Here is a 22,015-nt window from a genome sequence, read left to right as displayed (position 1 = left end):
GACGATGATAGCTTCTCTTAGCCAACTGAGCTGGGAGGACTGGTTAGCTGTCAATCTTCGGGGGGAAAGACGCCTGGGATTCGAGGAGGGCTGGCCTGAGAAGTTCGCCATTCGTCTCTGGTGGTTATGGAAATGGCGAAATGACCGTATTTTTAATGGTCGTCGTTTGCCGAATGATCAAAAACTGTGCTGGTTAACGAAGCAGGTAACTGAGATCACAAGTGCTTTCTCTAAGGCAAAGGGTCCGGGTTTGGATCAGGGGGTGGGCAGAAGCATGTTCGTGTCTTGGAATAAACCGCGCGCAGGCTGTGTGACAATAAATGTTGATGGCAGCCGTTCCGGCGATGGGAAGGCGGCTTGTGGAGGGCTTATTCGTGACCATCTTGGGGTTTGGAGGGGAGGTTTCACCGTCAGGATTGGTGTATGTTCCACAGATGAGGCTGAAGCTTGGGCTGTTTGGCATGGGTTGCAACTGGCAATTCGGCTGGGTTTTAAAACAGTGGTTTTGGAGAGTGACTCTAAATCTATTATTGATCTTCTAAGAACAAATGGGCATCAGAAGAGAGGTGTGGAAAACATTATTGAACGTTGTCAGGCGGATATACCTCGGTTCCTGTTCATCGAGTTCAAACACGTCTTTCGTGAGCAGAACAAAGTTGCCGACGCCCTTGTAAAGTTAGCTCTAAGGAACCGAAGGAACATTTTGGATATTCGCGATGCTCCAACCAGTGTACTTGCTCTGTTACATGATGACCAAGTGGGCGCTCAAGTGTTGCGAGGCCCCCCCGCTCGTGGGGGTGTTGTCTTTACTTAATCTTTCGCTAGTCTGTTTTGTAGTTTTGGGTATCACCCTCATCTTTTGATCAAAAAAAAATAGATATACCTAGGGTTTATATTGAATTGGGTTTGAAGATTTGGGCTAGGATAATTAGACTATGAGTATTTGGGCTCAAGAAGAATTAAAATTCTTTAGGGCTTTAGGGAATTAAAATCCATTTGAGCTATAGTTTTAGTTTGGATTCAAACTTAGGCTCAAAAGAATAATATAAGGATCACAGGTTCGTCTCAGATAGACTTTTGGGTCAAAATTTTGATAAATAAGTTTATCCCTAAATAGGGCTTTTAAAACCATAAATAAATATATAAATATTTCTTATCAAATCATTTGAGATAAGGAGTTTAAAATATTTTAATCTATAAGTTCATTCGGCAAATAATTAGATTTAGTAGCATTTTACTAGCATATTTAATAATAAGGAAATGAGTTCTTTTTGAAATTATTTATATTTAAAATAATAATGTTTGAAAAATACGGGGTGTTACAGAATCGCACATTTATGTTTATATATTATTTATGCTCAACACGCCCCTCACGTGTGCGGGCCAATTACTTTGCATGGACTTGTGCATATAAGATACTAATATATAGAGAAAATTGTTATTTATGCCCCTCACAGATATGCCAATTATCAATGTCACCCTTGAATTATTAGTAGTGTAAATTTAGCATCTCAAGTTTCAAAATGTGGCGTATATTGCCCCTCCCCTGAATTATTAGTGGTGTAAATGTGATTACCCGTCCCTGTCGGAAGCCCATGTTTTTTTCCTACATTTTTTTTCTTCGTTTGTTCCCCTTCCGCCAACGGCTAGGATTCTCAAAAAAAAAAAAAAAGAAAAAAAAAGATGAAATCAATGGCTAGAATTGATCCTCAAAATCCTCTATAATACATTAGTCCTCACCTGAATAGACTTCTATATATATATATATATATATATATATATATATATATATATATATATATATATATATATATATATATATTTATAGATTTTGGTTCAAATGTGGTCGTGCTCTCCCGTGCGGCCGTGCGGTCACACACCACTCAATGTTACGGAATACACCACTCAATGTTAAGAAACACACCACAATGAAACACACCACAATGTTAAGAAACACACCACAGTGCATATTTGTGTGGTGTGTTTCTTAACATTGAGTGGTGTGAACCGCACGGCCGCTCGGGAGAACACGGCCGCACCTGAACTTGACCCTATATATATATATATATATATATATATATATATATATATATATATATGCGTATATATATATATACATATATAATATATAGATTTTGGTTCAAATGCGGCCGTGCTCTCCCGTGCGGCCGTGCGGTCACACACCACTCAATGTTACGGAATACACCACTCAATGTTAAGAAACACACCACAATGAAACACACCACAATGTTAAGAAACACACCACAGTGCATATTTGTGTGGTGTGTTTCTTAACATTGAGTGGTGTGAACCGCACGGCCGCTCGGGAGAACACGGCCGCACCTGAACTTGACCCTATATATATATATATATATATATATATATATATATATATATATATATATATATGCGTATATATATATATACATATATATTATATAGATTTTGGTTCAAATGCGGCCGTGCTCTCCCGTGCGGCCGTGCGGTCACACACCACTCAATGCTACGAAATACACCACTCAATGTTAAGAAACACACCACAATGAAAAACAATGAAACACACCACAATATTAAGAAACACACCACAATGCATATTTGTGTGGTGTGTTTCTTAAATTGAGTGGTGTATTTCGTAACATTGAGTGGTGTGAACCGCACGGCCGCACGGGAGAGCACGGCCACACCTGAACATGACCCAATATATATATATATATATACATATATACATTCCCCCGCGAATCCTGTCGAAGCGAAAAACTGCAGTCGCCGATCACAGAGAACCGACCACCGGACGTCGTAGAACGACAACGGACGACATTAGAAGACTCCATCACAAACAACGACCGCCGGTTTGGAAGAAAACGTACAAGTCGACTTCAGCAGACAAAGAACAATGACGAAAACCAACGGTATACTCTCACAGTGGAACCACATCATTTTAGTTCAAAAATAGGGCAAAAAATCGCAAATTATTGTTGCATTTAGGACTAGGGCACCATGTAAAGTGTTGTTTGTGCATTATCGAGATAAATCTTGTTCATATTTGAGATTATACTAGTGTATTGCGCAATAATATGTGTATTTGGTGTATCGTGGTGGAGGGAGGTGGAATGGTGTGTTAGAGCATTGCACTAGTGCTTTTTAAAAACGTTGACTAGTGTATATTTTTATATATTTGACTAAGTGCATTCTGCGTGGCTAAGTGGATTTAGGCATTGGTGAGAATGGTGTGTTTTAGTATGTCTACTGGTGCATTATATACGATTAGTAGTGTGTTTTTACTTATATTGGTGTTTTCCATGTGATTTACTGTCGTTCAATATGCAAGGCAGGTAATGGTGTGTCCTAATCTATCCAGTTGTGCATTTTAGTATGTATAATAGTGTGATTTTTTATAGATGTTGATTAGTTTTACAAGAGTAGTCACATTTTATGTGTGCTGGGTAGATGGTGTGTTTTAATCTGAGTACTGGTGTAATAGATTCACTTAATTGGTGTTTTTTTTGTTACTGGTGTATATTTTCTACATTTGACTAAGTGCATTCTGCGTGACTAAGTAGATTTAGGCATTGGTGATAGTGGTGTGTTTTAGTATGTCTACTGATGATAATGGTGTGTTTTAGTATGTCTACTGGTGAATGATTTGATTACTAATTTAAATTAAAAATATCATGTAGGCAACAAAAGAAAAGCAACTGACCAACAAGCAGAAGAACAAGCAGAAGAACAAACTCAGCAGCCTGCCCAGGAGCATGCTGACCAACAACAGGCAGAGCCAATTCAAAGCCCAGAACCAAATGATAATACGGAGCAAGAGAGTGAGGGTGAGAGTGAGGATGAGAGTGAGGAGGATGGCTCAGGACAAAACAGCGATGATGAGCTGCATATAAGGTCCCTACCAACAAGAATAACCAAGAATGTAGTCCGGCTTAACCCTGCACAACAACAGTGTGTGAGGGAGATGGGAATGGGTAACCTACTAGACCTTAACATCACCAACCTACCACGCATATTAGGGCTGTGGTTAGTGGAAAACTTTGATCCAAGGAGCTGCACCTTACAACTCCAGAATGGACAGTCAATCCATATCACTGCAGCTGATGTTGCTGCAACTCTTGGGCTTCCTATGGGACAAATTGAAATAACAAAGCGGGCAGCAAGGGCAGTTCCAGAAATCCTGCGGGAATGGAGGGCAATTTTTGAGAAGACAATAGCATGTATTACACCAGGTGCTATGATCACAAGGATGTTAGAAACTGATGCTGGTGATCCTTGGTTCAAGAGACACTTTGCCCTGCTGGTAATCACTGTGTTAATAGACCCGATGGTAAATGGTTATGTCAACCAAAACTACATTGACCATCTTCAGGATGTGGACAACATCCCAAACCTCAACTGCGGTCAAATGGTGATCAATTCACTGGTTACTAGCAAGATTTCCTGGGAGAGAAGCGCATACAAGATCTTTGGAGGGCCAATTCTACTCCTGACGGTAAACCCACTCCCATCACCTCCAAATCCATTAAAACATCACACACAATCCAACTAATAATACTGTGAAACACAATATGCAGGTATTCTATGCTGATCGTTGTGCTTTACAGACGTACTGTGCCAAGAAGCTACCCAACCTTCCGATCTTGGACATTCAAGCTGCTGTCAATGAGAGAGCAAGCTGAAATAAAATCTGGTGGCTTCGGGTTTGGGCACATTGATAGTGCTTTGGAGCTGGGAAATGCCCCACTTGAAGAAGCAAGTCCATCGATTCCACAAGCTGATGTCCCACCCCAACCAGAGCCGCGGGAACAGAACCCAGACTACCAGAAGGATTAGAGGTAAACACGAGTGTATATCTTGATATTTTATTAGTGTGTTTTATCACATAGAATAGTGTGTTTTGTGCATATGAGCAGAGTATTGTGTGTTTGCGTATCATGGGTGGGGAGTGGTTAATTGTTTAGTCGTGTATTTTATAACGTTGAATGGTGTGTTTTAATAAAAATATTGGTTCATTACTAACCAGCAGCTATTCTATATACAGGATTTTGTTGACGAAATCACCAGCACCACAAGGACCATTGCAACAGCGCTGCTAAGAATATCAACTCTTGTTGAGACCGCACCTTCTGCAATCCTTGAGAATGAAAGATTCAAGAAAATGTTTGAATCAGCAAGGCAGCTGCTTGGATTTAAAGCTCAGGAAGAACAGGACCTGACATTCTCTCAAGAGGAGGACGCATACTGGGGTAACCCAGATGTCCTAAATTCAGTTGATGAAATTGTGCGTGCAGTCCAGAAAAGGACTTATCTGAATGATATCCCATCATTTAGTCTTGGACTGACGCAGGAAGAGCAAAACCATGGTTGGGATGACGTCAATGCTGTAGCCAAAGAATATGGTGATGGTGAGCAGAGACAAGAACGAGATGCTGTTGAAGTGAATGTTGATGGAGGTGAAGCAGAAGTAGGTGAAGAGATACCTCGGGCAGCTGAAAGGCCTCAGGAAATCAGAACTGAAATTCTAGCCCCAAGTGATGAGGTAAAGCCACTATATTTCATTACACAATACAAAAAACAGTGAAAAAAAAACTTATAAATGAATATAGCAGGTAACCCCAGATCAAGCCCCACCAGGAAGTTCATCAGAACCACCCCCAGAAATCCAAGCAAAGGACAAGGGAAAATGACCAGTGCTGGAATACTCCCCACTTCGGCCCCGACAGCCCCTCCCAATAATAGACATAAATGCACCAATCAATGCAACTGAGGAGGCAGTGTGGAAGTGGGTGCTTGAAAATCCAAACCCTGATGTGTAAGTCTTTTGTTCATGCATGTTTTGATTACTGGTGTGTCTATACTAGATGGTTACTGCTTTTAAACATAGAATTGTTTAGTGGTGTGTTTTAGTAAAAATGGTGGTGAGTTTTGCGATGGTAGATGCATTTGGTGTTATGTGTGGTTAATTAGTGTGTTTTAACATGAAAACTGGTGTGTTTTATCGCATAGTATGGTGTGTTTTAATACGTGTGTTTGTAAATTGCAGTTGACTACTATTTGGGTATCATGGGGTGGGGCTTTCTGTGTTTGAATTGTTTAGTCGTGTATTTTATAACATTGATTGGTGTGTTTGGAGTCAGTACATTTATTTTTATTTACCTTGTGCATATCCATTTCCAGGAGCCAAGAATTATTCAAGTTTCAATCAAGAGTTATTCTCTGGGAAGATATGTTGTTACTAAAGCCAAACTCTGAGATCCCCACAAGTATCATTGATGCTTGGGCAGCTATTTTGAATAATAATGAGGAGGATCGGCTTTCGTCGAGATTCTTTGCTTCCACGTGGACAACTGTAAGTTAAAATTATAAAACAAATAAATCCTATAAAACGTACAAGTTCTAACAATAATAACATTTAAATTGCAACTGTACACAGTTGTGGATCCCCTTGGCGAAGAGGATGAGAGATTTATGAAATTCAGTGACAACTACCTTGTGGATAAAACCTTTGCAGTGGAGACCCAATGGAAAAACATTCAACATGTAAGTGTTACGAATTGCTTAGTACATTCTATTATTTGATTGGTGATTTTGGTACACATTTTGACACAATTTTTTTCCTTTGATAGTTTCTGTTTCCAATAATAGCATCTCAGCACTATTACATGATTCATTTTGATCCACTGTGTGAGAGATTTGAGGCAATAGACAACTCATCTAAAGTTTGCAAAACTGATGACAAATATGGAATTGTGCCTACGACATTGGTAACACACTGACCTCTTGCTTTTCTCATACACAACACTATATTCAATAACTACAATTTCTATGCCTTTAATTGTATGCAGCAAAAATTTATTTCAATGTTCATGACTGGTTTGAAATCAACTTACAAATCTGAGAAGATTGCGAAGTTGAAACTAAAGAGAATGAAGATGTCTTGGAGGGATAACAAAAACAAGGTTGATTGTGGTGTGTTCCTCATGCACCATATGGAAACATTCAGAGGGCAATTACCAGAACTATGGGACTGTGATTTGGAAAAAGTAAACAAGGACCAGTTGAATGTTTTAAGAATCAAATACTTAACTGCACTTGTCATGTCAGATGTAAATGAGCACAAAGCCTGGAACATACAACAAGCAGCAGAGTTTGGACTGGAAAACTGACTTTGGCGGTAAGTTTGATGTTGCACTATCTGTTTTGTGGCTTCTTTGACACTGATGATTAGACAATACTTTTTGGTTGACATTATGGTATGTCTAGGACAGCTGGTACGTAGTTTTTTAACTGCTAATATATGTCTAGGACAGCTGGTACGTAGTTTTTTAACTGCTAATAGCTGTCTAGGACAGCTGGTACGTAGTTTTTTAACTGCTAATAGCTTTGACTGACAGCTGGTACGTAGTTTTTTAACTGCTAATAGCTTTGACTATGTTGTTTAGGAACTTTATTTGTTACTACTTTTTGGTTGAATGCACAGATTATGCCACAGTTGCAAAATGGACCACTGAGTTTACTAAAACACACCACATAAGGTGTAAAAAAACACCACTGGCCTTACTAAAACACACCAGTCAAGGTGTAAGAATGCAACACTGACCTTATTAAAACACACCACTCAATATGTAAAACACACCTCATAAGGTGTAAAATACACCGCTGACCTTAGTAAAACACACCACTCAAGGTGTAACAATGCAACACTGACCTTAGTAAAACACACCACTCAAGGTGTAACAATGCAACACTGACCTTACTAAAACACACCACTCAAGGTGTAAAACACACCACTTACCTTAACTAAAACACACCACCTAAGGTGTGAAACACACCCCATAAGGTGTAAAACACACCACTGACCTTACTAAAACACACCACTCAAGGTGTAAAAAATACAACACTAACCTTACTAAAACACATCACTCAAGGTGTAAAACACACCACTGACCTTAGTAAAACACACCACCTGAGGTGTGAAACACACCACATAAGATGTAAAACACACAACTGACCTTACTAAAGAACACCACTCAAGGTGGACAACACACCACTGACGTTACTAAAACACACCACTCAAGGTGTAAAATGCAACACTGACAATACTAAAACACACCACTCAATGTGTAAAACACACAACTGAACTAGCCAAAACACACCACTCAATCTGTAAAACACACGACTGACCTAACTAAAACACACCACTCAATGTGTAAAACACACTACTCAAGGCGTAAAACACACCACCGACCTTACTAAAACACACCACTCAAGGTGTAAAAATACAACACTGACCTAACTAAAACACACTACTGACCTTACTACAACACACTACCTAAAGTGTGAAACACACCATTGACATTTCAAAAACACACCACTCAAGGTTTAAAAATGCACCACTTACCTCACTAAAACACAACACTCAAGCTGTAAACATATTAAAAAGCACCACTTACTCACCATACGTCAAGTACGCATGTGCGTAACAGGACACACCAGTAGTTGTATTAAAATGCACCAGTGCACAGATTAAAAGTATTAACATATGTATCAAAACACACCACCCTATGAATTACCACAAATCATATACAGTAATACAATGATCAATTTCAATTATTTAAAGGACATGTCCTACTGTTATGGCCATATTCATCACAAGTGTGGCATCTCCTTGATTGCTTTGCACACTTGCTTGCAGCTCTCTCCCTTACACTCTTCAATCGCTTACCACTACCCTTGTTCTTAGCTTTGACAGGGTCGTGCACTTCCACTGAAGAGGCCTTGGACATAGACCCACAAAACGAATTAATCACACTTTGCTTGCTACCAACAGCCACGCTACTGCCATTATCACTCCCATCTTGAAGAAATAATTTCCTTTGATCATTAATAACGCTTCGTATCTGTGACAAACGATCAATATTACCATCGGCCAACCCCACACAAGCATAAATATCAGACCACATAAGATTAGTAAGCAGCCTAACGTTCCCACTTTCGCAGATTGATCAACAACTATACCATCAATATCAAATATTGGGTGCAAACATGCACCCTTTGTCCACCGATGCACCAAATACCTAGAAGGAATACTCTCAAGACCACGATCTTTAAAAACAAAAAAGATATGCTTACACAACAAACCCATCCTCTCAAACATCTTGCAAGAACACCTTGCACAATTATCATCCAAAACTAAATTGACAGCCCATACTCAATGGTCACCATCTTTTATCATGTAAGACACGCTGCCATCAGAATCACTCAAAGATACCACTTGACAAGAAAAACAAGCTGTACAAATCTCCTCTTGAACATCATAAAACACAGAAATTCTGTAAAAACCCATGGCATGCCGCTCCAACGCCAATGGTGTCTTCAACACGGGAAAACAAGCTTCACAATCAGCATTTAGTTTTGCTTGGGCATGCCGCTGTGCACCAATAGCACTATCATAATGCACCAAAAATTCAACCAAGCTAGAATGTCCATTAGAGAAGCTACCAAAGAAACTGTTTTGAGACTCCGATCTAGATGTGGTCCTAACCAAACCCGCCATAAACTCATCATGAAAGTATGGAGATGCCCAAAATGTACGGGACTCAAACAAGTAACAAAACCAACCATTATCACCCAACCCATATTCCTCCATAATCTGATTCCATCGCAACTCAAAGGCCTCGGGATCAATTGAATTATCCCAAACGATGCAATTCAACTTCCTCCTAAACACCTCGTCTTTAGACAAAACTGGTCCAACCTTCTCTCCCACCTTACACATTATATGCCACATACAAAATATGTTTTTTGACGCACCAAACACTTGAGCAACGACAACCTTCACAGCTGGATCTTGATCTGTAACAACGGAAATAGGATCATGACCCATAATTTTCTTAAAACTCTCCAAAAGCCACACGTATGAGTCTATGTCTTCCTTCGTAAGTAGCCCAGCACCAAAGGTGATGCATCTCTTATGATTATCAATGCCAGTAAATGGGACAAAAACCAGATTATACCTACATAAGGAAAAACACAGGAAAAACAGTTAACACAATAACACGTCTCAGAACACACCATATAGCAGTGAATAATACACCACTATTCTATACAAAATGCACAAACAAAAAACAGATTCCTAACCTGTTAGTACGATATGTAGCATCAAACGAAACAACATCACCAAACAAAGAAAAGTTCTTCCTTGATACTGCGTCCGCCAAGAACACCCTTGAGAGCTGGTCAACCTCATCAACATCATATTCAAACCCAAATGCTTCGCACAATTCACGCCTTTTAAATAGCGTATCTATGAACAATTGAGCATCACCATTCAAAATGTACGCCATTAAATCACGTTTGAAATTTTGAAAGTCCACACTTGTAGCCCCCACATTAGAATAATCACCAACAATCTCCTTAAATAACCTATACGACCGAGTAGGGCCAATGTTTGCCCGAACACAACTTGCAACAAAAATTTGATGGCCAACATCAAGATTGCGATTGACCTTTAAAAACTGCTTAGCAATAGATGAACACATCGAATGGGTATGCCGTTCCTCAAAAAAATGCACAGAATAACAACCTTTAGGTATGAATTTAAAAACCACCTTAGCCTTACACCCAACCCTACTTGACACCCTACGCCTCTTCGCATCACTACGATGTCTATGCTTGAACCCCTCACGACTACATACAATATGCTTCAACACAATACCACCATCTCTACCCTTTCGAGTTGTGCTCTGCCTACAGTCAAAACCAACAGAACCAACATATTGTTTATAAAAACCAAAAGCACTATCCAAAGAATCAAACTATTGCCCAACATGAGGCTTCAAACTGTTGGCACAAATTGGACGCCAATACTTAGTCATACCAGGTGATATTTCAATATCACAAGCACTGACTTCTACACCAATGTCTGTGGAATAACCTTCATCACAACCACCACTAGCAGAATCCATATTCACACCTACACCATTGTCAAATAAAAAGCACCCAGCATTACCTCCCGTACACAACTAATCAAATAAAAATGCACTGATGAACATATTATTACACTTTAATTTAAGTATGTTTTTAAAGTATATTTATATTTATTAATTTTTATTTTACTTTATTTTAATATTTTTAGGATTCTAGAGTTAATTAGTTAGAATAAATATTTTATAATAATTATTGGGCATTAGTAAGGTTTAAGATGCTAGTTTTAATTATTGGCCCAAAATAAGAGTTATATTTTAATTAGTGTGGATTAATAAGCCCATAACATCATAGCCCATTTATTTATTTGTTTAATAAAGTTAGCCCACAATATCTAATAACCTAAATAACTAAAAGAAAAGGAATGAATTCAAATATTTTGGATTTGTAATTCTTTTCTGCGCAGCAGCTTAACGTACGTACGAACCGGCGACGAAACTTGGAGGATACTTCGTCAAAACAGCAGCAAAGATTTCGACGGTTAAAGCTTGGAGGATTTCGTTGGTCAACAAGGGAAACTGGTGGCAAGGATTATTTTCACCATTTGGGTCTAATTTTGAGAAGTTCAAATTAATTTTCAAATTAATTATTTTCCTCAATTTAAGAGTTTTTTTGTTGGGATTAGAAGTGTATAAATAGCAGTGAGTTCTTGTTGTTGAGGAATCAGACTAGCTGTGCATAATTTGATAGTTTCTCCAGTTTACAAGTTTTTATTTTTCCGTTAAAATTTTCTGGTTCATGGCCCTGCGAGGCTAATTCTCTAAACTTGGTCAAAAGATTACATGAACCCTGGATCATTCTGTACTGTGAGATTGAATTTGTTCTTAATGTTGAATTCATATACATTTGAGTAATTGATATTCTCCTGTGCTTTCATTTGTTTTATTTTATATGACTGTTCCAGTTAATTGCTAGGAAGCCTACTAGTTTAATTTCTTGAAGAGTTTATTGCTAGATTAGTTAACGGTTCGTCTAATTGCTTTTCTAATCTGTGTAGCAACTATGATTAATTTTATCACGGCTTAGTGTTAATTTAATCATAGGAAGAATATTAATCTAAATTAAACATAACCGCATGTGTTTATGTTATTTAGTTTCGTTGATTTTCTCATTTTAATGCTGCTATCAAATTAATATAAGTGCTTGTCTTGTGTTATTTGGTAGTTAGGGGTAGTTGATACCGCTTGTGTTTGATTGCCTATGACTAAGGAAAATCGAGAATTAATCTCACAACGAGTGTTCAATTGTTATGAATTAACCGTGAATCTATGATCAGTTACTAAAATCCAGTGGTTAATGTTTTCTTAGACCAAGTATTAAAAGTTCAATTGATTTCTTTCGTAAACTTTGGCTTGATTATCATCTTTTCTATTCTTATTTATTTATTTATTTATTTACTTATTTTGAATGTTAATTTCATACCAAACCCCCCTCTTTAATTTGAACTCATAAATCAAACTAGTTACTCCTCGTGGGAACGATCCTTACTCACAGTACTACGTTTTTAAGGTTTAATTTGGGAGCCTACGACAGCTCGCCAAATTTTGGCGCCGTTGCCGGGGAGCTTTTCTAGTTTATTTTTGTGTTTATTCGTTTGCTTATTTATTCATTTATTCTTCTTCGCTATTTGTCAAAAAACAAAAAAAAAACAAAAAATTAATAAATTTTTGGTGTCTTCATTACTTTGTCTAATTTCTGCAATATCTTTTATGGTTTATGCCTATAACTCGATCTGCTAATCAAGAAATATTGCCATACGATCCAGAAATTGAAAGAACTCTACGCAGGTTAAGAAAACAATCTCGGAGGAAATTGGAGTTTAGTGCACTGGCTACTGATTCCCCATCTTCCTTACATTCTAATTCAGAAGAAAAACCCATGGCTCAAAATCGGACTTTAAAAGAGCTTGGAGCTCCAAATTTAGATCAACAGCCTTTATGCATTACGTTTCCTACTTTAGATGGTAATGTACAATTTGAATTAAAATATGGATTAATTCATCTTTTGCCCTCTTTTCATGGACTTGCAGGTGAAGATCCTCATAAACACTTAAAAGAATTCCATGTGGTATGTTCAAGTATGAAACCCACAGGGGTTACTGAAGAACAAATCAAGTTGAGAGCATTTCCATTTTCTTTGAAAGATTCAGCAAAAGATTGGCTATACTATCTACCTTCCGGGAGCATTGCCACATGGAATGACTTGAAGACGGTGTTCCTTGAAAAATACTTTCCAGCTTCAAGGGCGGCCAACATAAGAAAGGAAATTTGTGGTATAAGGCAACACAACGGAGAGTCATTGTATGAATATTGGGAGCGTTTCAAAAAGCTATGTGCAAGCTGCCCTCATCACCAAATCACGGAACAATTACTTATTCAGTACTTTTATGAAGGACTTTTTCCAACTGATAGAAGCATGATTGATGCTGCAAGTGGAGGTGCATTAGTTGATAAGACACCAGATGCTGCAAAGAATCTAATTGCAAACATGGCTGCAAATTCTCAACAGTTTGGTAGTAGGTTTGTCCAACCATCCAAGCAAATGAATGAGGTAAGCATTTCCAATCTTGAACAACAAGTGGCTGGTTTAACTACTCTTGTTCGGCAATTAGCTGTAGGAAATATGCAAACTGTGAAAGCTTGTGGAATTTGCTCGGTAGTTGGACACCAAACTGATGCTTGCCCAACTCTTCAAGAAGAACCTATTGAACATGTCAATGCGGCTGGAGGTTTTCCTGGACAACCTCAAGGTAAGTATGATCCATTTTCTAATTCATATAATCCTGGTTGGAGGGATCACCCGAACCTTAGCTATGGAAACTCACAAGGGAACCAGATTGTTCAAAATCGTTCCAATTTTCAACAGTATAGACAACCATTTCCTTCAAGACAACCACCGGCCCAAAGCTCTAACTCAGGTATGAATCTTGAAGACATTGTTAAGTCTCTTGCCACTAACACTTTACAATTTCAGCAAGAAAAACAACTATTCCAACAAGAAACAAAGTCCAATTTTCAAGAAACGAAAGCTAGCATCCAGAACTTAGAAAGACAAATGGGCCAACTAGCAACTACGGTAAGTCGGTTGGAGGCACAGAGTTCTGGAAAATTACCTTCTCAAACGGTGGTCAATCCAAGAGAAAATGCAAGTGCAATTGTTTTGAGAACTGGTAAGGAAATTGAAGGTCCTGCAAATGTTACCCCATCAGTAGACCAAGAAAAAGAGGAAACTAGCAAGAACGAAAATTCTCCAGGTAAGTTTCATAGTTTTTCTGATTATAAACCAACTCCCCCATTCCCTCAAGCTTTGTCAGAATCTAAAAAAGAAGCGAAAGATGTAGAGTTATATGAAACTTTCAAAAATTGTGAAGTAAATATTCCATTACTTGATGCAATAAAACAAGTTCCTAGATATGCTAAATTCTTAAAGGAGTTGTGTACAACAAAAAGGAAACAAAGATCAAAAAGAGGTGAGAAGGTGATAATGGGAAAGAATGTCTCAGCTGTGATTCAAAGCAAGCTTCCTGAAAAATGCAAGGATCCAAGTATGTTTACTATTCCTTATATGATAGGTGATACTAGACTTGAGAAAGCCATGTTAGACTTAGGAGCATCTATTAATGTTATGCCATATTCTGTGTATGCTTCTTTAAAACTTGGACCTTTGAATAAAACTAGTGTGGTCATCCAATTGGCTGATAGATCTAATGCATATCCTAGGGGTGTTATTGAAGATGTATTGTTGCAAGTTAATAATTTGATATTCCCTACTGATTTCTATGTGCTTGATATGGAAAATAATGATCATTCTGCACCTATTCTACTAGGAAGACCATTTTTAAAAACTGCAAAAACAAAAATTGATATTCACAGTGGTACACTTACTATGGAGTTTGATGGTAATATTGTTACATTCAATATTTATGATGCTATGAAATGCCCTAGTGATGATAACTCTGCTTATTCTATTGATATTCTTGATTCATTAGTTGAAGAAGTTTTTGAATTTGATGGTAAGGATGAATTGAAAGTTGTTATTAGTGACCACCTTGAAAAGGGGAATAATGAGTTTGCTTTGAGTGCCAATTTACAAGAGGCTATTGCATCATTGAATTATTGTCCTAAATTGAACCAACATAATAATGTTTCTTATATGGCTTTACCTGTTTCTAGCAAAAAATTGTTACCCTCTGTTGTGCAGGCACCTATCCCCGAGTTGAAACCTCTCCCCGAACACCTTAAATATGCTTTCTTGGGAGAAAATAAAACATTACCAGTCATAATTTCAACTAAACTTTCTGCAGCAGAAGAAGAAAAGCTTGTCCATGTGTTGAAAGAACACAAAACTGCTATTGGGTGGACAATTGCAGATATCAAAGGAATAAGTCCATCCACTTGCATGCACCGAATTCTACTAGAGGAAGGAGCAGAACCATCTCGTCAACCGCAAAGAAGGCTAAACCCACCCATGATGGAAGTAGTGAAGGAAGATGTCCTTAAACTCCTTGGAATTGGGATAATCTATCCAATTTCAGACAGCAAATGGGTTAGCCCAACTCAGGTGGTTCCTAAGAAAACAGGAATTACAGTTGTGAAAAACCAAAATGATGAACTGGTTCCCACTCGTATTCAAAATGGATGGCGAGTTTGTATAGATTATAGGAAGTTGAATGCTGTAACAAGAAAAGACCACTTCCCTTTACCTTTTATTGATCAAATGCTAGAAAGGTTAGCTGGTCGTTCTTATTTTTGTTTTCTTGATGGTTATTCAGGTTATTTTCAGATTGCAATTGCTCCAGATGACCAGGAAAAGACAACTTTTACATGCCCCTTCGGCACTTTTGCATATCGACGCATGCCGTTTGGCCTTTGTAATGCCCCGGGCACCTTTCAGAGGTGTATGGTTAGCATATTTTTTGATTATGTTGGGCATATAATAGAGGTTTTCATGGATGATTTTACCGTTTATGGAGATTCTTTTGATAATTGCTTGCATAACCTTACACTTATTCTGAGAAGATGCATAGAAAGTAATCTTGTGTTAAATTCTGAAAAATATCATTTTATGGTTGATCAAGGTAATGTTTTGGGGCATGTTATTTCATCTAGAGGGATTGAGGTTGATAAAGCTAAAGTTGATATTATTGAATCTCTACCTTGTCCTACTAATGTGCGGGAAGTCCGCTCTTTTCTTGGACATGCAGGTTTCTACCGAAGATTTATCAAAGACTTCTCGAAGATAGCCCTACCTTTGTGCAAATTGCTGCAAAAAGAAACCTCCTTTGAGTTTGATGAAGAGTGTAAAGGAGGATTTGACAAATTAAAAGAGTTGTTGACGTTTGCCCCGGTCATTCAGCCACCTAATTGGAACTATCCTTTCGAGATTATGTGTGATGCAAGTGATCACGCAGTAGAGGCTGTGTTGGGTCAAAAGATCGGGAAAGCATCCCATGTTATTTATTATGCTTCTAGAACTTTAAATGATGCTCAGAAAAACTATTCTACTACAGAAAAAGAACTTTTAGCCATTGTTTTTGCTTTGGAAAAATTTAGGTCTTATTTGTTGGGTACTAAAGTTATAGTTTATTCTGATCATGCAGCTCTTCGCTACTTGATGAAAAAGCAGGAAGCCAAACCAAGATTGATAAGATGGATACTCCTCTTGAGTGAGTTTGATATGAAGATCAAAGATAGGAAAGGGTTAGAAAATCCTGTGGCGGATCATTTGAGTCGTTTGGTGCACATCGAACCTGAACCTCCACTACAAGAAGCATTCCCTTATGAACACCTACTTGCTCCAACAGTGATTTTACCATGGTATGCTAACATAGTCAATTTTTTGGTTGCTAACAAATTTCCTCATGAGTTATCTAAAGCCCAAAAAGATAAAATCAAGAGTGATTCCAAGTACTATGTGTGGGATGAACCATACCTGTGGAAGCATTGTGCTGACCAAGTAGTAAGAAGATGTGTACCTGATGATGAAATTGTTTCAATCCTCGCTTTCTGTCACTCTTATGCTTGTGGAGGTCACTTTGGTGCCAAGTGAACAGCAAGGAAAGTGTTGGAGTGTGGTTTTTATTGGCCAACTTTATTTAGAGATTCATATTCATTTTGTAAGTCATGTGATGCTTGCCAAAAGTCAGGCAATTTATCCCGGAGAAATGAATTGCCACAAACTCCGATCATATTTTGTGAGGTTTTTGATGTCTGGGGCATTGATTTTATGGGCCCATTTCCTGTATCTTTTAGTTTTGGCTATATTTTACTTGTTATTGATTATGTTTCAAAGTGGGTGGAAGTTAAGGCCACCAGGACTGATGACTCTAAAGTTGTTGCAGATTTTATCAAGTCTAACATCTTTTCTAGGTTTGGGATTCCAAGAGCTATAATAAGTGACCAGGGAACTCACTTTTGTAATCGCACTATTGAAGCATTGCTTAGGAAGTACCATGTCACCCATAAGGTGTTAACTGCCTACCACCCACAGACTAATGGGCAAGCAGAGGTGTCTAACCGAGAGATCAAGTCAATCCTTGAGAAAACAGTCAACCCAAACAGGAAGGATTGGAGTTTGCGATTAGATGATGCATTGTGGGCGTACAGAACTGCATACAAAACACCTATTGGTATGTCCCCTTATCGCATTGTGTTTGGGAAAGCATGTCACCTTCCAGTTGAGTTGGAACACAAAGCATATTGGGCTGTCAAGAACTTTAACATGAATATTGATGAAAGTGGCCTGCACCGGAAGTTGCAACTTTCTGAGTTGGAGGAAATTCGCAATGAGGCTTACGAGAATTCAAGAATTTACAAAGACAAGACGAAAGCATTCTATGACAAGATGATTTTGAGAAAAGAATTTTCAATTGGACAAAAAGTCCTACTCTTCCAGTCACGGCTTCGTCTATTCCCGGGTAAGTTACGTTCTCGTTGGGTTGGTCCATTTATTGTTACTAATATATTTCCTCATGGTGCAATAGAGATTCAAAGTTTGCAGACTTCTAAGATATTCAAGGTGAATGGCCATAGGCTTAAACCTTACCATGATGAGTTTCGAGTTGAAAACGTTGCAGAAGTACTTCTTGAAGATCCAGTTTATTTTGAGTAATAAGAGCAATTGAAAGGGAAGTTTCTTCTTAATCTTTGTATTATTTTTAATAATCCTTTTTCTGTGCATTTTTACTCAGCATTGGGGACAATGTTGATATTTTCTGTGCATTTTTACTCAGCATTGGGGACAATGTTGATAATAAGTGTGCATTTTTACTCAGCATTGGGGACAATGTTGATAATAAGTGTGGGGGAGGGAGTTTAGATTTATTTATATAAAAAAATTCAGAAATATTTTACTACGGCTACTATTTTCTGCAAAATTTTAAAAAAAATTATTATATTTTCCTTTCTTGAAATTCATAACATGATTGAATAAATAGTTTGGCAAGCTGTGATTAGTTTGTTAGCATTTCTTGTTTGATATGTAGTGGCTAGATTAAGTAAGCAATAAACCTGAGAGACTTTGAGCCATTGACTGACACTTCGATCTTATTTTCTTTCTATTGTGTGATTTCTTCCATAATTTTGTTTCTCTAGAACTTGCCTTGATTCTCTGTTAAAGCTAATTTGACCATGCATGATTCGAGTGTGATTAAGGCCATTATTTGATTTTGAGCCTCACTAGCCAAATAACCGATTTGTCCTATGATTTATTTTCCTTTGTTAAGCCACTTTGAGCTTTGTGGCCATTCCTTTCTTTATTTAAACCACATTACAAGCCTTTTATACCATAAATTAATGCCTTGACCCAGCTGAATAACTAGTGGAGCAAATTTTAAATTCCTTATGTAATCTACGTGGTTTGTGAAGAATAAGTGTGGGGGAGATCACTTGCTTTTGTTAATAAGATTGAGAGTAAGGTGGGTTGTATCTTTTTTGCTAATTATTTTTGTCTTTTATAAAAAAAAAATGAAGGCAATTGTTGTTAAAAAAAAAACAAACAAAGAAAGTGAAGGCAGTTCATGAGTAAAAAAAAAAACAAAAAAAAACAAAAAAAAAAGTATGAAAGATTGAAAAATGAATGGAAAAATGAAGAATATATGTTTGAAAATGAAACAATGTTGCTGGAATTTAGGGGAAAATGAGAAAGAATCATCAGTTAGTTTTGAGTTTGAAGTTACTTTTGAATAAATGAAGTATGGGGAAAGATCTTGAGATATTGGAGGAAGATTTATCTATTTTTGAGAATGATAGTAGTGTTGAATGTCAATAAGAGAGTGTTTCTGAATGGGAACTGAGTGCGTTGGATTATTTGTATTTGTTGCTCCTCTAGTTTGAAAGCTTTTTGAGCTACTTTCCTAAATTTTCCCTACCTTAGCCCTAACCCCATTACAAGCTACGAAAAGTCCTTATGATTTGTGTCATGCATGGCTCTTGTAGTGGTGATTGAGAAGATATGCAAGCCTATGGTAGAGCAATTTTATAGGAATGAACTTGAGTAGAATTTACACCCATCAAACACTTGAGCGTGATGAGTGATATTCCTGTGAGGGCTTACTTATTTAGTTCTCTCCATATTTTGAACTCGGGTGCTAACTTATTAATTGCAGGGTGCTTCAGATTGTTGTTCATGATGTGTTATGAGTTTTGAAAATTTAATTTTATTTTAGCAAATAATCTTTTTGCTTGGGGACAAGCAAACGTCCTAGTGTGGGGGAATTTGATGAACATATTTTTACACTTTAATTTAAGTATGTTTTTAAAGTATATTTATATTTATTAATTTTTATTTTACTTTATTTTAATATTTTTAGGATTCTAGAGTTAATTAGTTAGAATAAATATTTTATAATAATTATTGGGCATTAGTAAGGTTTAAGATGCTAGTTTTAATTATTGGCCCAAAATAAGAGTTATATTTTAATTAGTGTGGATTAATAAGCTCATAACATCATAGCCCATTTATTTATTTGTTTAATAAAGTTAGCCCACAATATATAATAACCTAAATAACTAAAAGAAAAGGAATGAATTCAAATATTTTGGATTTGTAATTCTGTTCTGCGCAGCAGCTTAACGTACGTACGAACCGGCGACGAAACTTGGAGGATACTTCGTCAAAACAGCAGCAAAGATTTCGACGGTTAAAGCTTGGAGGATTTCGTTGGTCAACAAGGGAAACTGATGGCAAGGATTATTTTCACCATTTGGGTCTAATTTTGAGAAGTTCAAATTAATTTTCAAATTAATTATTTTCCTCAATTTAAGAGTTTTTTTGTTGGGATTAGAAGTGTATAAATAGCAGTGAGTTCTTGTTGTTGAGGAATCAGACTAGCTGTGCATAATTTGATAGTTTCTCCAGTTTACAAGTTTTTATTTTTCTGTTAAAATTTTCTGGTTCATGGCCCTGCGAGGCTAATTCTCTAAACTTGGTCAAAAGATTACATGAACCCTGGATCATTCTGTACTGTGAGATTGAATTTGTTCTTAATGTTGAATTCATATACATTTGAGTAATTGATATTCTCCTGTGCTTTCATTTGTTTTATTTTATATGACTGTTCCAGTTAATTGCTAGGAGGCCTACTAGTTTAATTTCTTGAAGAGTTTATTGCTAGATTAGTTAACGGTTCGTTTAATTGGTTTTCTAATCTGTGTAGCAACTATGATTAATTTTATCACGGCTTAGTGTTAATTTAATCATAGGAAGAATATTAATCTAAATTAAACATAACCGCATGTGTTTATGTTATTTAGTTTCGTTGATTTTCTCCATTTAATGCTGCTATCAAATTAAATATAAGTGCTTGTCTTGTGTTATTTGGTAGTTAGGGGTAGTTGATACCGCTTGTGTTTGATTGCCTATGACTAAGGAAAATCGAGAATTAATCTCACAACGAATGTTCAATTGTTATGAATTAACCGTGAATCTATGATCAGTTACTAAAATCCAGTGGTGAATGTTTTCTTAGACCAAGTATTAAAAGTTCAATTGATTTCTTTCGTAAACCTTGGCTTGACTATCATCTTTTCTATTCTTATTTATTTATTTATTTACTTATTTTGAATGTTAATTTCATACCAAACCCCCCTCTTTAATTTGAACTCATAAATCAAACTAGTTACTCCTCGTGGGAACGATCCTTACTCTCACTACTACGTTTTTAAGGTTTAATTTGGGAGCCTACGACAGCTCGCCATGCACCAACATACCTATTAAAACACACCATGAAACGTACTAATATGCACCAGTTCTCTGACTACATCACAAAACTAACCATTCAATAATATCAACTAAAATATATCACAACAGTTCACTACAAAATACACCATACCCCATGCAAAAACACACCACACCGTCACCACACATACCAATATGCACCATTCAATAATATCAACTAAAAAAAACCACAACAGTTCACTACTAAATACACCATACCACATACAAAACACACCAAAACCGTCACCACGCACAAACAACATAAAGACCATCGTCATCAAACACACCGTCGCCGGAAAACCGCCATTACAACAAAAACAGCAAGTATTCCAAAACACAATCAACATATAATATCAAATTCAAACTATCTAAATCAAGATTATTTAAAATTAACACTGGAACAGGAATATATATATACCAGTCTCCATAGTTCCACACCGCGCCTAGCTCAAAATTCTCCGGCGCGATCTTCTCCCAGCTGTGATCTCCTCGCAATTGCGATCAGCAATCTCGTCGAGATCTTCTTGCCGGTGAGAATTGCCAAAACAATAGAATTATCGATTATATACATGCACATAACACAACCTAAAATTACCATAAAGTCCTTACTTACCTTAGCGCTAATAAAACTTCCTAATCCTAATATATCACAACCACCGTCGGATCATCACAATCCAATGACGCTAGTTCGGCCACACAGCCGCACCTAATAGCAAGGCCACATTTGATTAATATTCTATATATATATATATATATATATATATATATATATGTACATTCTTTGGAGAAGTTACAGTGATGTTTCATGGTGGTT

The 22,015-nt window shown here is 37.1% G+C and overlaps 1 protein-coding gene, 1 non-coding gene and 1 pseudogene across 2 annotated transcripts; 1 reads left to right on the top strand and 2 right to left on the bottom strand.

The window, feature by feature from the left end:
• Positions 1–8,606: 8,606 nt before the first annotated feature.
• Positions 8,607–10,967, bottom strand: LOC116001152 (protein FAR1-RELATED SEQUENCE 5-like). The gene is made up of 5 exons (XM_031241042.1): positions 10,870–10,967; positions 10,141–10,749; positions 9,223–10,016; positions 8,993–9,105; positions 8,607–8,900 (listed from the first exon to the last, which is right to left on the bottom strand). The coding sequence occupies exons 1-5, from the start codon at positions 10,965–10,967 to the stop codon at positions 8,607–8,609; spliced, it is 1,908 nt and encodes a 635-aa protein (XP_031096902.1).
• A 1,735-nt stretch (positions 10,968–12,702) lies between these two features.
• On the top strand, positions 12,703–18,096 carry LOC116001151 (annotated as a pseudogene).
• LOC116003210 lies at positions 13,237–13,343 on the bottom strand. Its single transcript, XR_004094643.1, has one exon. It is a non-coding gene; the product is annotated as a small nucleolar RNA R71 (small nucleolar RNA).
• Positions 18,097–22,015: the final 3,919 nt, after the last annotated feature.

This window comes from Ipomoea triloba, chromosome 13 (assembly GCF_003576645.1).
Source record: "Ipomoea triloba cultivar NCNSP0323 chromosome 13, ASM357664v1".
NCBI classification, from domain to species: domain Eukaryota; kingdom Viridiplantae; phylum Streptophyta; class Magnoliopsida; order Solanales; family Convolvulaceae; genus Ipomoea; species Ipomoea triloba.
Note: the sequence above shows the minus strand (reverse complement) of the source record. Positions and strands in the feature narration are given on the sequence as shown.

Excerpts from the sequence above, each read along its gene's own strand:
- LOC116001152 (XM_031241042.1), bottom strand. The coding sequence starts at position 10,967 with ATGGATTCTGCTAGTGGTGGTTGTGATGAAGGTTATTCCACAGACATT. Across the intron at positions 10,750-10,869 it reads ATATCACCTGGTATGACTAA|GCAGAGCACAACTCGAAAGG; the intron begins GTATTGGCGTCC and ends TTTTGACTGTAG. Across the intron at positions 10,017-10,140 it reads GCTACATATCGTACTAACAG|GTATAATCTGGTTTTTGTCC; the intron begins GTTAGGAATCTG and ends TTCCTTATGTAG.